The sequence below is a fragment of the Temnothorax longispinosus genome, chromosome 1 (genome assembly GCF_030848805.1).
Source record: "Temnothorax longispinosus isolate EJ_2023e chromosome 1, Tlon_JGU_v1, whole genome shotgun sequence".
In the NCBI taxonomy this organism is placed as follows: Eukaryota; Metazoa; Arthropoda; class Insecta; order Hymenoptera; family Formicidae; genus Temnothorax; species Temnothorax longispinosus.
This window is the reverse complement of record NC_092358.1, coordinates 8,882,073-8,897,738: the sequence shown is the minus strand read 5'-3', so window position 1 is coordinate 8,897,738 and position 15,666 is coordinate 8,882,073. Positions and strand designations below refer to the sequence as shown.

Below are 15,666 nucleotides of genomic sequence, written 5' to 3'. Positions count from 1 at the left end.
TTTCGCTCCACACAAGCAAAACATGGAAAATAATAGTATATTGTGCACCAAGGGGAGAAAGTTGCCTCGCCTTCGGCTCGGACGGCAAACTTCACACTCGTCTGAAAAAGTTTTCGACCCGAGGTGCACAGGTGATATTTTTCACAACACCTTTACGAAAATGTTCGACTTCCATGCTTCGAGAGGGGCGAGAGTGGCCAATTTCACGCCAGGGCTTACTTTCCTCCCCAGGGAAGAAAATTAATACTTTCCGCCCGCTATACCGGGTAGAAAGTATCAATTTTCTTCCCTTTTTTCAGGGTAAGCCCTGCTTGTGAAATTGGCCACTTTTGCCCCTCTCTACAGGCATCGAAAGTCGAACTTTTCGTGGAGGTGTTGTGAAAAAATTATTTAATCCAAAATATTACTTTGTTAGGCTTTTGCAAAAGGATTTAAAAATGAAAATAATGTATGTACATGTCGCATTCTTTAAATATATAAAATATAAGAACAATTAATTTTGTACTGTATTTTCGATCATTAATTTTTTATAAGCAATGTTTACAATGATACGCGTCAGCCATAACAAAATAATTTATGCTAATTTAGTTTATACCTATATATACTAGCATTTACAATTTTTTAAAATGTTCTGTTCATAAATGACATGAATGGTATGTGTAAAGAAAAATACAAAAAGGTATAAAACATATAACTATTTTTCCATTGTGATATTATTTGCTTGTGACATGCGACAACACGAACTTGATAAAAACGTGTCGATATATTTGAAATTGATAACTTACTCTCTTTCAAATATCAAACATATAGATATATATATAGTAATGTGTAAATGTGTAAAGTCCCCCAGCAACAACCGAAAACAACAGAATGCGCCAGAGTGACTTTTACGTGAATATTCTCTTCACGAAAGTCCTTTCTTCTTCATTTTTATGAGAAGAAGACATCTGTTGTATTCCCCTATGCGTCGCATCGATCGCTTAATCATAGACCTCTTCGAAGGTAAAAATTGCAAAATTGTAAGTGTTTGAATTTTTTCATAATGTTCTTTAATGGTTACTATAAGTTTAATGGTAAAATTTACGCTAAAAGAAGGAATATCAATCGATCGGTCGAAAAGAGGGGATGAACGGAATGTCCTCGACATCTTCGCAGTCACATGTGTTTCGATGCTCGAAGAGATGATCAGCGCGAAGGATCGGTACTTTAGTCTCAATCGGATTCTTTTGCTCGCGATTGGCTTGTGGCCTTATAAACAATCCAAACTTGTTCAATTGCAACTGACTTTGCATTATGGAATTCTGGGAAGTTTTATCATATTTCAAGTAAGTCAATATATTTTAGTAGTTTTTTACGAGAAATGTTCTTATTTAATAATGATAATAATAATGTATTAATTATTAATTAATTACCACATTGCTATTGATAGCAACTTGTTTCACATTTAAATTTATATGTATATAATTATAATACATATATATATATATATATATATATATATTAAAATAGTATATTTTTATTATATTATACTTACTCTGTGATGTAAGTATGATTATACATACATTGCGCTTTTTGTTCAACTATTAATAGTTGAACAAAAGGAATATTTTGCTTGTCAACAAATAGAAAAATTTAAATTATCAATTGTTTTTTTACGCGGAATTCCGCGTAGAAAAACAATTGATAATTTAAATTTTTCTATTTGTCGACACAAGCAAAATATTCCTTTAATACAAATAATTCAGCAAAATTATTTCCCATAGTTTACAACATTTGCGACCACAAAATGCGATCTGCAATTAGTTATTGAAATTCTCTCTGTCACAACCGTCTTTTTTAACTTCGTGATAACATACTTCTCGTTCCACTTTAACATGGATTTTGTAAGTGATAAGAATTATTCTTTATTTGGACAAATGCGTGTCCAAATAACAGTGTTGTGATACAGTCCGTATCAACTTTTAAGTAAAAAGTAGCATAGAAAATTATTGTATGATGACAGGTAAAATATTTATTAGATCTACTTCAACACACTTACGACGATCTAAAAGACGAAGGAGAAATTGCCATTATAGAAAAATACTGGAGCGTTGCTAAACGTTATACTGAAGCACTTACGCGTAAGACAATCTCTCAGTTTTTCATTATTCATCAGGAAATATGCAGGTTTTATTTAAATTCAAATACTGTTTCTATTAATTAAATGACATGACGACATATTTGCGGTTGTAGAGTATTGTGCCTCAAATTTCGTAATCGTATTTTTAAATTAACAACATAAACAGCAAAAGCGCAGTGCTTTTTTAAGCAATTAATTTATAGATAATAAAGCAATGCGCACATAGGTATGTGTGGTGATATTATTATACATCAAGTCATCACACGTATGTATACACTGTATACATTGCTTCATTATTATCTGAAATCTTTGCGGCGTCTTTTCGTGCCATCCTTATACTATATGTTACACACAGCATAAATGAAAAGACACCTCTATAGAAAATTCCGACCAAATAATATTCTTGAAATCAAAATACCCTTCTTTACAAACTTTTGTCTGTTTCTAATATATTTTGAGAAGCGCATGTATATGCGAGCATGGAATTTAAAGTAGCCATGTATAGCCATGTATATTGGACGATATTTCATAGAAGGTTGGAAGATTAAATAAAAAAAAAATTAGAATATGCAATAATATTTAAAAACATTAATTAATAATTTTTTTACTATTGTTTTTCAAATCGTTCTGTAGTGCTCGTTGTCTTCAGCGTGACTTCTTTTATTCTTACACCATTTTTGCCATACATATACGATATTGTATTCTCTGCAAACGCGTCCCGGCCAAATCCATCGTTACAGATCGTCACAGAGTACTTCATCGATCAAGAAAGATATTTTTATTTAATTATATTGCATACGGATGCAGCATTCTGCATAGGAGGGCTTACAATAGTAGCGATAGGAACAATGTTCATATTATACATGCAACATGTCTGCGGAATGTTAAAGATTACCAGGTAAGAAAATTAATGGTAAGAAGATTACTTAAATTTGTGTTGTAAATATTTGTTACGTTGCATCAAATCAATTGTGAAACTGTGTTGGTTTTATATTAGGATTTATTTTAAAATTTTTGCACGTGGTAACGTGACACAACTCACATTATGCAAATGTAAATTATTATACAATTATAGTTAACATTTCAGTTATTTACAGTTACCGTATGGAGCGGATCATGACAATCAGTATTACACGAATGAGCGGCACGAAAAGTGCGAGTTTGATTCACAAGAGCATCATTTATGCCGTAGATATGCATCGCAAAGCTTTAAAGTATGGTGGTCATTAAACAGATGCACAGGATGTATCGTAATATCTGGAATTTAGTTCAGATATAAGTTCTTACTGACGTCAATATTTCTTTCAGAAAAAAATATCAACTTATTGATATTTCTTAAGTTATAAATAATTTAAAACGTGTGACTCTTGCGATATAAATTTATAATAATTGTATGAATTAATTTTAAATTAATACCTACATAATTAAATTTTACTCAATTTTACCATTTTACCACTCAATTTAAACCATTTTTCAAAAACTTTTATTAGAAACTTTATCTAGCTATATTATTTTAACTTAAATATAATAAATATTAACATTTAATATCGGAAAAAAGGTAATTAAAAAAAAAACAGTGTTAGCATCAAATGGAAATCGCACTCGGAAATGGCTAAAGAATTTATCTCTGAGATTATTTCTGCATGTTACGATACGTATTGTACAGCTACTAATATCTATTCCTTCTTAAAGGATACTCAAAACTTTTCTATCTTCATTTAACATAACGTTCTTCGTTTTAATATTGAATGGATTGCTTTACGCGAGCCTCAATCTTTATCGAGTAAGTTTGGTTTTCTATTTTTAAACTTTCAAGTAAATAGCTCGCATTTTAGATTTTTCGAGAGATATCATCTGGACAAATTAGCGGGAAAGTGTTACAGTCCTTAATATATGTAAATATGTATTATTTATATACTTTCCTCTGCAACGATATTTCGCAACAACTTATGGATGAAAACAATGGCATATTTGCTACAGTGTAAGAAATATTCTCATGTGATACGCAAGAGTCAAAATTTGTGCAATAAACACACACACACACACACACAAGCTGGAATTAAGAAATACATAATACGATACAAAATTCATACAAAGTTAAAGATAAATAATTCGTAAGATAACTATGCGTTATAATATTTATAAGAGAGAATTAATTTAAATTATAAATGAATTATTTTATCATCATAGAATTATTGATATTGATCGCATTTAATCGTCATTTCATATAGATACAACGTTCAATGGTATATGGCTCCCTTACATATACAGAAGTTAATATTGTTCCTATTGCAAAGGGGCAATAAAACTTTACAGATATTTGTTGGCGGAATGATTAAAGGGTCCTTAGAATGCTTCGTCACGGTAATTATATCCCAATATATTCGATATAATATATTTCAAACATTTGAAAAAGATATCTTTTATTGCAGCTGGCCAGCGCATCAATATCTTACTTCACATTTATTTATTATACGAATCAATAATCATGCCAATTTATAGCACTGCATAATCCCTAAACAGATTAAATATAAAGTATGCATAATTAATGATAATATATTGCAATGCATTGTACAAATATTAAGCGGACAGAACGTGGGCTTTAATACAGTCAAATTAATGGAAAAGAGGCATTCTTTTTATTCTATTATAATTTCAAAATATGGTAACCTACAATGTTTAGAATAATTACGAGGAAACTTGGATACAGTAATAGCACGTTAACTTGCTTATAAGATGTTTGTCGCATACTCAATTGTTGCAAGTAGTGCAAAGTTAGCTTGTTTTAATGTTTTCCTTTTGCCTTTCATTCAAGTCGCGGCAAACATAATAGCTGCCGACAACTGCAATACGTCCAGCGATTCTGTAACCCTTAACGGCGGTTTTGTTATCGTTATATTATCGTTGCGCAAATATTATACATGGTAAAAAAGCAGCGCAACGACAATATAATGATAAACGAAACTGTCGTTAAGAGTTACAAAATCAGCCCGCAGTTGAGTCACGTCTTTGGCCAGTAGAACCTACATATACAAGGGGATGTATTTCATGTCCAAGAACGATTTCTATATAGCGTATTCGTATAGTATTAGTATATTGTGCTAAGGGGAGAAAGCTGCGTTTTCAGACGAGTGTGAAGTTTGCCTCGGCTCGGGCGGCAATTATATGAGTCTGAAAAAACTTTCGACCCGTGGTGCATACGATATTTTTCACAACACTTTTACGGAAATGTTCGACTTTTAAATCCTTGTAGAGCGTAGTAAAAGTGGCCAATTGGACGCCATACGGGTCTGACGGAGCAGAAAGTATCAATTTTTTTCCCTGGGGAGGAAAGTAAGCTCTGGCGTGCGATTGATCACTTTCTCCCTGCTCTACAGGCATGGAAAGTCGGACTTTCCGTGGAGGTGTTGTAAAAAAAAAGATTTTCTTACTATAATGAAATTTTGGGCGCGTGCTTCAATGTTTGGGCTGCAAAATAAATCGTAGGTCACTGGTGCTTTTCTATAATGTCATCGACACTGCAGCACTAGCAGCGTACATCATGTACAGGGTGTTAAAAAAAGGTGGTACCAAATTTTAGGAGTATGTAGTACTGATAAAAATAAACCAAAAAGTCTTAATAAGCATTACTCCAAATTTATTTTTGAGTTATGAAGCATTTTCTGCTGTAATAAATAAAAAATAAATTTAATCTACAGCAGATGTTCGATGTGCTCTCCGTTCATTTCAACACATAATTTGACACGCTTTGTCATTGAAGATCGAACACATTCAAAAATTCCAGATTTAATTTGTATTTGTTAACAAGAGTTTTCAATTTTCTGTATCAGTTCATCCAATGTGTCAACTGATGTGGTGTACATACATCATGCTCTTCAAATGTTCCGAGCGAGATAACCATTCAACTGAACCACAATGTCCTATCCACTTTTCTTGAAAACAATTATCTGTCATACATGAAATGGATGTTAGTCATTTCAGAATTTGTGTAAAAATAAGTTATTTTTCAGAAGATTTCGTTTGAATGCTGAACAATACAAGGGTAAGTAATCAATGTGCAATGATAATAGATGGCCATTCGCGAGCGTTCGTGGACAAACTGACACAGAGAATTGAAAACTGTCACGTCGACGATACTGATTATTCGTCGACCTTAGAAGTGAAGGATGAGTGTACGAGCGGTTGCATGTAAGTAAATACATTATAAAATGCATACTCGTGAAATAAATGGAAAATACATCGAATGCTTCATAACTCAGAAATAAATTGTTTTGAAGTACTGCTTATTAAGACTTTTTAGTTTTATTTCATGAGTACTACTTGCTCTTAAATTTCAATACTAACGTTATTGAACAGCCTGTATAGAACATAATCCAAGATTCTTTTTAACAGACAAACACAGAAAATTCTCATGAGCTCCTGAACCCTGCAGATCTTACTACTTACTACTTCACATTTATTTATTATAGGAATCAATAATCATGTCGATCTATATATAGCACTGTATAATCTCTAAAGAGATTAAATATAAAGTATTAATGACAATGTTGCAATGATTGTATGAATATTAAACGGAGAGAACGTAGACTTCAATACTGTCAAATTAATGGAAAAGAGATGTCGATAATAAAAGAATTATTCAAAATTATTTCCGATATATATTATTATTTTATTGATTGTAACGTGCATATTGATATATTAAAACCAGCGTATTCAAAAACAAATAATTTATTATTATTGGTTTAAAACTAAATATAATCCTCTTTGGGAGCAATTAAATGGCGCAAATGTCAGGAAATTTTAAAAAAGTAAGCATTAAGAATAGATGTTTAAAAATAATTGTTTAAAAATATGACATGTTTAAAAATACATAATTATAATTATACAATAGTAAAATTATATTTGCTGGAAAAAACAAAATTATTTTTGCGATGACATTACCTGATACTATAAAAATACTAACATTAACATAATTTACTAATTTGAAACATGCCAATATTTGACCCTTTCGGTACGGATAGTGATTATAGTCACTGTCCATTATACAGATCACTGCAGCCGAGCACTATAGTCACTGTTCACATGCTGCTCACTGCGGCCGAGCAACTTGAAATGTTAACTTGAAATGCTTCTGTTGATAAATTTTTTAAATTGTTTTTGTTATTGAGTTTTATTACATATATTAATTGAAGACGTTGAACGTCGAGTGCCTAGCTCTCTCGGCCGAATCGGTATATCGGCGGATCGACGCTTCGGCCACTGAAGGGCCGTTCGCATCACTTCGTACCGAAAGGGTTCATATTGCTTAGATGAACATACCTTATGAGCGTTCACTACAGAATGAAGCACGCGGAACTGTGGTGCTCGAAGAGTGGCGATTGCGACTGCGCGACTTCTGTACGACAGAAGTCCGCCTACGAACGTTCCTCCGTGAGAAAAGAACACCTGTTAAATTGAATTTAGTGTGAAATCAATCGTTTATTCATGAACTTCTTCAGAAGGAAATTTCTTAAATTACCAATGTCTAATATTTTAGTTGTATTTTCTATGGCTTTACATCATACTAATGTCAAATAAGAAAGATTACGAAAAAAAATTTGCGATAGTAGAAAAAAAGGTCACGATTAATGAAGAGAAAAAAAGAAGAATAAATGGATTTCCATCCAATGTTTTTCCGTCAAATGTATTTCTGTGTTCATGAAGAGATGATCTGTCTGGAAACTCAACATTTTAGAGTAAACCGAATTCTGTTGCTTGGCGTTGGTTTGTGGCCTTACCAACGATCGCCAATCGTTAAACTTCAGTTCATTTTACTTCTTGGGGTTCTGATAAGTTTTATTATATTCCAAGTACGCTAAGATTTTAATTTTGCTATTATAAATTAAGCTGTCAAATACTATATAACAAAGAGTTACATCTATCAGATTTCAATTTAAATATAAATATATTGTATAATAATTTATTTCTTTAAAATAAAATTATTGCGATACAATTATACTCAAATATTAATTACTTTCTTTTCTTACTAATTTATTATACACAGTAAGGTAAAGGTACCAATACCCGGACACTTAAGAGCAGGTAAATGTACCAATAGCTGGACACGTACCTGTGTCTGGATATCTTAAAAAAATATATAAATTTATGGAAATAAACGTTTGGATATTATAACTGAAGTTTCAAACTACAAGAAAAAAATACTTTTATCTTTGATTTTAATTCGCGTTATACTTATAAATAATAAAGGTGTCCGGATATAGGTACATGTCCGAGTATTAGTACCTTTACCTTACACAGAACAACGGAGAATAGAGAAATGTGTAACAGTTTGCTAATCAGACAAACTACTGTTGGTTTTTTAATCCGGCTATTCAATTATTAAAAATTATTTCTTGCAGTTTACAACATTCTTGACGTCAAAATGTACTATAGAACACATTATCAAGGTTTTCTCTATTACATGCTTCTTTATGTGCAATGTGATCGAATACAGTTCGTTTTGGTTTAACGCCGATATCGTAAGAGCGTTATCAATCATATATGCATTAGTGATGTAATCTTCGAATGTAAAACTGTCGGATTTTCGTATTTTTCCCCTATTAGGACTGAATTAATCCCGCTATTCTTAATTTTTTTTTAGTTCTTCATGATTTAAGGATGTATGTGTCGTACAGTCCTTGCTAAAAGTTAAACTTTCAATAAAAGAAGACTTTGCATGTATGTCAAACAACTCAAAATTTTTTATATGTTAGAAGGGATTACCGTTAACAGTTTGAGTATGATTTTTTGTTATTTAAATAATTAGTATTGTTTAAACAGTTACAAAAATTTTTTGGTGGCATAAACATTTTTTAAATACAATATCAATGATGTATGTTTTACACATAAAAAAAGTTTAAGAAATATCTTAATGGTTTATTTATATATTATTTATATTTACAGCAAAAATGTCGATTCTCTATAAGGGATAATGTTAATTTTATCAACATTAAACTTAAACAACTCTTAAATAACTTCAAAATTTTACAGAGTACTTTTAATTTAATTTAGAAACAATTTATAGCACTTTCTGAATATATTTGAAATACCTCCAATACATCCTTAATTACAATAACTTTTTAACCAGTAAGAGAATTGTGCTGAAATTTTACACAGATACTTACAATTAGACGTAATAATAGAACAATCTATGAAATTTTTAGATTTTTGGTGATGCTTTGAGATGTCACACATACATCCTTAAAACCCTCTACTTTTATTATAGTTATAATCAGTAATCGGCAAAAAAAAATTCATTATTTATTTTTTTAATATCAAAGCAATCATTAATAAGCAAAAATACAATATTAAGTTCTAAGAAAGAAAAAAAAATTTTCAATTTATTTTTATTTACCAAGCAATATGTAAATAATTTCAAAGAAGGTTATTTCTACAAAAATTGTTAATAATTTAACATTATTTTCTAATTTTTAGAAAATTTAATAATAAATCAAGAATTATAACTAATTTTTCAAAAAATAAATAATTTAATAATTTCTAATTTTCTAAAAAATAACGTTTAATTTTCAAAAAAATTAGTAATTAAATATTTTCTAATTTTTCAAAAAATTAACAATTAAATAAAAATAATTTCTGTTTATTATCCTTGACTCTGAAACAAGTCCTTTTGGCAAAGACAAGCATGAACATGAGATGACTGACGAAAGAGACATCATAGAGTTTTTGATTACACTTATTTCAGACGTTAATGATAAAGCGGAAAATTGTTCTAAAGATACCATTATAATTCAGACAACTAAAAAAATAATTGTGCACAAAAAATTCCAGCAAATAAAAAATTGAAATGCGGATTTGAATGTAAATTTTCAGTACGAAAAAATTGTATAGTAGTTAACTTCATCGTTTCCTTTCTTCTGCAACTGATATATTCCTAAAAACGGATACTTTACAAATCAATAAATGTTAATTTCCTCAAAAATTAGTAATATATTTTTTAACAATTACTAATTGTTTAAGGAACAAATATACTTTTTAAAAACTACTAATTTTTTAAAAAATGAGATATTTTTTTCTAAACGAGTAATTTCTTAAAAAACCGACAGTCTATTTAATATAATTGCCAATTTTTTAAATCATGAGCAATATATTTATGATTATTTATTAATTTCTCGTACAAAGTATCATTATTGTAATCAATTAATAATTAGGTATTTTACATTTAGAGCTTAGTATTTTAGTAATTACCAATTTTTTGTTAATTAAAATTAAAAACATTCAAATTTTTTATTTTTGATTAATTAAAAATAATCGCCGATATCATTTCTAAAAACATAATTATGCCAATTACTGGTTATAATGTAAGATGTATTTATAGAAAAAGTAACACACTGAGAAAAATAATTTGTTGAAAAACGCAAAATATGTTTCATGCAACTGAAATATTTAGTCCGATACGTTCAACTAACATCAGTTGGTTTAATTAAATATTAGCTGAATTTTTTATTAAAAAATGTTGATGGTTAAATAAATTATACATTTTTAGTGCAACTTAATAATTAACACAATTGAGAATTTAATTGACTATACTGGCAATGATTATAATCGTGGTAACGATTATAATCGTCGTGACAAATCGTCACCGAGTTTCGACCAAGGATTCTGGTCATTCTAAAGTACATGTAATTTTAGATGCTTATAATATTTATGTAAGTATCTTAATTAAATAATTAAATTTATTGCGAAAAATATTACCTCAGCCAGGGTTCGAACCTGGAACCTTCCTCATTCCGTGACGGGTGTCGTACCAATTCGACCACTGCGGCATGTGGTAATATTTATCGCATTAACATGTATTAAGATGACAAACAATAATAAGATGGAAACACCAATTTTCAGTCAAAGGTGTATATTCAACTTTAGAATGACCAGAATCCTTGGTCGAAACTCGGTGACGATTTGTCACGACGATTATAATCGTCACCACGATTATAATCATTGCCAGTATAATCGATTAAATTCTCAATTGTGTTAATTATTGACTGGCGAAGTAAATGTTACTTATTCAACTTAATGAATGTTGAATACCATTGGATCTACAAATTTAGTCTGTACAACCAATTTTTTTCTCAGTGTACAAATAATTCCGTCCTAATCAAGAATACAAAAGTTTGCAATTGTTTTAAAATTTTATTTAAAAAATGGTATATAATATTATTGGCAGGTAAGGTGTATGCTGGAACAGTTTCAAGATGTATGTAACAACCTAAGAGATGAGAAGGAAATCGCTATCATAGAAAAATACGGGAGCAAGGCAAAATGTTACACAACTGTATTTATACGTAAGATAATGGTAGTCGAGTTCTCTGTTCCAAAATTAGATTAATCACAAATACATTTTTTTTCAAAACAAAACAAGATTTTCGCTAACCTCAACAGAGAAAAATAAAAAATTAAAAGGTTTGATTTATATGTGTGTGATTAATTTTACAAAACTTCTCTCAGTGCTTGGCATATTGAACAAATGTAACTTAGCTGTTGTACAAATTTTGCCGTACATTCAACACATTGTTCTGCCTAAGAACGAGTCTCGACTAAATCCTTCAGTGTATGTTGCGACAGAGTACTTTACTGATCGAGAAAAATATTTCTACTTAACTACGCTGCATACACTAGCAGCTTCTTACGTAGGAAATGCCTTAATGATAGCAACAGGGGCGATGCTCATTGCATATATTCAACATATCTGCGGAATGTTTAGTATCGCCAGGTGAGCAAATGAATGCTAGAATATAATCGTAAACAATATTTGTTTGTTATCTCAAAACAAAATAAAATTAATTACAGGAATGAAATTATTTACAGTTATCGTATCGAACAGGCAATGAACATTTTACAAAAAGATATCCTAAAGAGTGAAAACAAGGTTTACAAAGAGATAGCTTATGCCGTGGATATTCATCGTAAAGCTATGGAGTTGGTATATATTTGATAAAGAGCATTTAATACTAATATAATAACATGAACTTTTCATATTTAAAGGTTCGCGGACATTTTAATATCAAACTTTGGGGGGCCCTACTTCTTCATGATAATGTTCGGCCTAATTGGTGTTAGCCTTAGTCTTTATCGGGTAATTTATATTTCATAATACTAAAACTTTATGAAAAAGTCAAGGAAATAAAAAGAAGTAGCGAAATATTTTTCTGTTGTAGTGTATAAATTAAAAGCGCCAATTTGTGAAAATAATTGTACTAGTGTTTTTTATAAGCTTAAGCCACAACTGCAATATATGTATATGTATATTTTTAAAATACTATATAATAATTTCAAATTATATAGGCTAAGTAAAAGAAATTACCAATAACTACTAAATAAAAACTTATCATTAAAACTATATCTGCAGTAATTCAATATTTTGTTTTCGATGACATATTATAATCTATTGAAATTTTATCGTGCAATATAAATAAAACAATATGAACAATATAGAGCAATATGATTCGATCGTGCGTAAGAACAGTCGATACAGTAAATGCATAACAAATGCATTACAATTTTTAGGCTGCGTCACATAGTGATAATATTGAGCAACTTTTTTTTACTCTTTTGATGATAAAAACTTTCAATGCGTACTTGTTCTTAGGCAACTATTTTGCGCAGGAAATTACGGATCACAATGAATACGTATTTGTCACAGTGTAAGAAATATTTCCATTATTTTTTCATATAAGAGTACTTGTTTTGTAATAAAAAAATTATAGAAAATATTGCAGTAAAAGTATGATATGATTTGTGAAACAAATATATGCATTATTTTCAAATATTTTTATCTTGTCATGATTATCAATTTGTTATTATTTTAGATACAACGTTCCGTGGTATGTATCTCCGTTACATATACAGAGAATAATATTGTTTCTACTACAAAGGGGCATTAAGGCCTTTCAAATAATTATCGGTGGAATATTTGTGGCGAACATGGAAAGTGCCGCTGCGGTAAGAAATATATACCATATATTATAGTTTATAGTAAATTTTTTTATTATCCATGCAAATATTGTTTAATCGATAATAACATTAACAGTCATTTTAAAGTATTCGTTTTAAAATCACGCTTTACATCACATAAATTATATATAAAAATGCGGTTTTATTATTATAATGTATTATAATTATATTTATGCAAAATGCTAACTAAGGATTCAGACCTAAAAAATATAATAAAATCGAGAGAAAACTTCCATGATAAAATCCAAACAGACAAGGCATATACGCTCTTACCAACTCTGTCTGATCCGCGGATCGCCAAAGGGCATTTAATTTCAAGTAAAAGTTCAATACAAAATTTTATTATATTGAACGAGCAGTCCTAGAATTGCTCGTGTAATACTGTTAGATAGGTAAAAAGTGTGCAAATTAGAAACTTGCACATTGCTTCCTCATAATTACAGATTGCTACCATTGCTTTTATTTTATTTTGCTTACGAAGCTCCTCTTATGAAGAAGCTCGTATTTTATTTGATGTATAATTATTAGTATTTATTAGTTTGGCTTCCTCATAGAGGAAGCTTTATGACCGAAATAAAATAGGAGCAATGGTAGCGATCTGTAATGATGAGGAAGCAATGTGCAAGTTTTTAATTTGCACACTTTTTCATTTTAAATTTAACCTGGTCCTACATGGTCCATATATAAACTTTCGCATATAGACCTTTGATCGCGTATATAAAGCTGGATCTAATCAATCAAATCTTAATATTATATATGAAATAGGGGTAGAAGAAACTGAAGAATATAATAAAATTAGAAACAGCCCGATATCTTAAAATTTGCAGAAGTCAGAGCTATTATAGGCACTTCTAAAAAAATTATGGACTTTTGATCGCGTATAAAGCTGGGTCTAATCAACTAGATCTTCAAGAATTTAATATGAAATAGGGGTAGAAAAAACTGAAGAATATAATAAAACTAGAAATAGACCGATATCTCAAAATTTGCGGAAATTAGAGCAACCACAAACATTTATACAAAAATTCTAAATTTTATAAAAAAAAAACCGCTTTACCGATTATCGCCAAATTCAATCCCAACCTTTCTTATATACATGATACTTTATCAATTAAAAAAAAATGCATCCCGATATCTCAAAAATTACGGAAGTTAGAGCAAAACGGACAACAAAAGCGTTATACACACACACACACACACACACACACACACACACACACACACACACACACACACACACACACACACATTTTTTACGAAAACAAAGCTTCCTCTATGAGGAAGCAAAACGGAGCCTGAAAATTCTGTAACTGTTAACGAAAATCTCTTTTAGTTTTAAACCGTCAATAAAAATATGCAATCCTAATAAAACTGTTTGTTAACAAAAATACGGTCGCGAGATAAACCGAGGATCAAGAGTTGTCGCCGACTCTAATAAAAAAGAAATCGGCGATAATTAGAAAACTGGAAGAAGCGATAGCTCGCACCCCCAAAAATAAGATGGTATAGGAGCCTCACATGACTCGTCAATGGGAAGTCGTAAAAATGGGTAGTCGATATTTGTATTTAGCTCGCTAATAGATAGGTAGGCGGAAATCAAAATTATACAATAGTGATGCTCCCACGTCGAGCTCACTCAGTGAGTAATTCTGAAAACACAAATCTACATCCCGGGTGGAAACGTCTTACCAAAATCCTCGGAACGGAAACCTGACACATCTCAAAACAAAATCCACCCCTTGAACTTCCTATATTAACTGCACCATCACAGAACTCAATCACTCCACTTCAGCTTTTCTCTCTGGTTCTCTTTTCTTCTCTTCCGTTTTACGAACATTGTCGCATTCAAGTCCAATACCGAGTTTCAAATTAGATTCTGTGCTCGAAGATCCGATCCTAGGTTAAAAGGTTTAAGTTTCTTGACCTAAAACAGGACCGACGATCGCACCGCTCACGGAAGGCGTCCTAGCGTCCCTACGGGACCTTGACCCATATCCGGAGCTTTTGAAAAGTGCAATTGACACAAGGCACGCGCCTCACTGCGTATACCTGCGAAACAACCGTTAGTATCTGCATTGAATCCTTCCATACCATCACCCTTAGCTAGCCATTCCTTCGCTTTCCAGCTAAACAAAATTCTGAGGTTCGGACGTAACAAAACATATTGGTCGCGTTCAGCAGACCGAGCCGCTGAGTCGCAGTCGAATGTGATTGGCTCTTACTTTTAGAACCAACCAATCAACGCAGAGTGTTGATAAGACGAACTCAACAGTTGTGTCTGCTGAACGCGGCCATTGTCTCTAATTGTCTATTATATTTTCAATATAACTTATTATTACAGAATAAAGCAAAAGATATTTTTTATTTTTATTACAGGTGTTGAGTACTTCGATATCTTATTTTACTGTTCTCTATTCTATGAGGGAGAATTAAGACTATAAATTAATAATGATAAAATAAAATTGGTTTCAATTTGGAAGCGAGAGAATGGGGACGGGACGGTAAAGGTGAAAAAAAATAAAAATGTTGAGATCATTCCA

General features: G+C 30.9%; 3 protein-coding genes across 22 annotated transcripts in view; 2 read left to right on the top strand and 1 right to left on the bottom strand.

The window, feature by feature from the left end:
• LOC139815425 (non-structural maintenance of chromosomes element 3 homolog) overlaps positions 1–15,666 on the bottom strand; it is a 233,773-nt gene that overhangs the window by 114,383 nt on the left and 103,724 nt on the right. For all 5 annotated transcript variants that reach the window (XM_071782378.1, XM_071782417.1, XM_071782451.1 and 2 more), the window contains one exon: positions 7,439–7,564. The gene's annotated coding sequence lies outside the window, so the exon portion shown is untranslated. The remainder of the gene's footprint in view (positions 1–7,438; positions 7,565–15,666) is intronic.
• LOC139814676 (uncharacterized) lies at positions 866–7,442 on the top strand. 4 transcript variants are annotated; one of them, XR_011732515.1, is made up of 11 exons: positions 866–1,002; positions 1,093–1,325; positions 1,764–1,883; positions 2,003–2,120; positions 2,753–3,017; positions 3,217–3,333; positions 3,812–3,902; positions 3,955–4,100; positions 4,351–4,483; positions 4,552–6,307; positions 6,512–7,442. XR_011732515.1 is itself a non-coding variant. In XM_071781119.1 (10 exons), exons 1-10 carry the CDS (start codon positions 933–935, stop codon positions 4,603–4,605), a joined length of 1,347 nt encoding a protein of 448 aa, XP_071637220.1. In that variant the 5' UTR covers positions 866–932; the 3' UTR covers positions 4,606–7,442. The 4 variants fall into 4 exon arrangements, 3 of the variants coding, with proteins under 3 accessions (XP_071637220.1, XP_071637243.1, XP_071637233.1); XM_071781119.1 differs by having other exon boundaries at positions 4,552–7,442; XM_071781142.1 differs by lacking the exon at positions 3,812–3,902 and having other exon boundaries at positions 2,860–3,017; positions 4,552–7,442.
• The window catches only part of LOC139814467 (uncharacterized), a 35,188-nt gene continuing 27,094 nt past the window's right edge, over positions 7,573–15,666 (top strand). For 10 of the 13 annotated variants that reach the window (XM_071780757.1, XM_071780752.1, XM_071780763.1 and 7 more), the window contains exons 1-8: positions 7,573–7,968; positions 8,518–8,637; positions 11,340–11,457; positions 11,621–11,885; positions 11,963–12,091; positions 12,158–12,248; positions 12,680–12,816; positions 12,982–13,114. In XM_071780757.1, coding sequence (XP_071636858.1) covers positions 7,771–7,968; positions 8,518–8,637; positions 11,340–11,457; positions 11,621–11,885; positions 11,963–12,091; positions 12,158–12,248; positions 12,680–12,816; positions 12,982–13,114 — 1,191 coding nt within the window. In that variant the 5' untranslated portion in view covers positions 7,573–7,770. Of the gene's footprint in view, positions 7,969–8,517; positions 8,638–11,339; positions 11,469–11,620; positions 11,886–11,962; positions 12,092–12,157; positions 12,249–12,679; positions 12,817–12,981; positions 13,115–15,666 lie in introns of those variants that run through there. The other 3 variants (XM_071780780.1, XM_071780745.1, XM_071780832.1) reach the window with 3 other exon arrangements.

Bases quoted from the DNA above. Each gene is read 5' to 3' on its own strand.
- LOC139814676 (XM_071781119.1), top strand. From the start codon at position 933: ATGAGAAGAAGACATCTGTTGTATTCCCCTATGCGTCGCATCGATCGC. The intron at 2,121-2,752 runs GTAAGACAATCT...ATCGTTCTGTAG, and splicing joins TTATACTGAAGCACTTACGC to TGCTCGTTGTCTTCAGCGTG. The intron at 4,484-4,551 runs GTAATTATATCC...CTTTTATTGCAG, and splicing joins CCTTAGAATGCTTCGTCACG to CTGGCCAGCGCATCAATATC.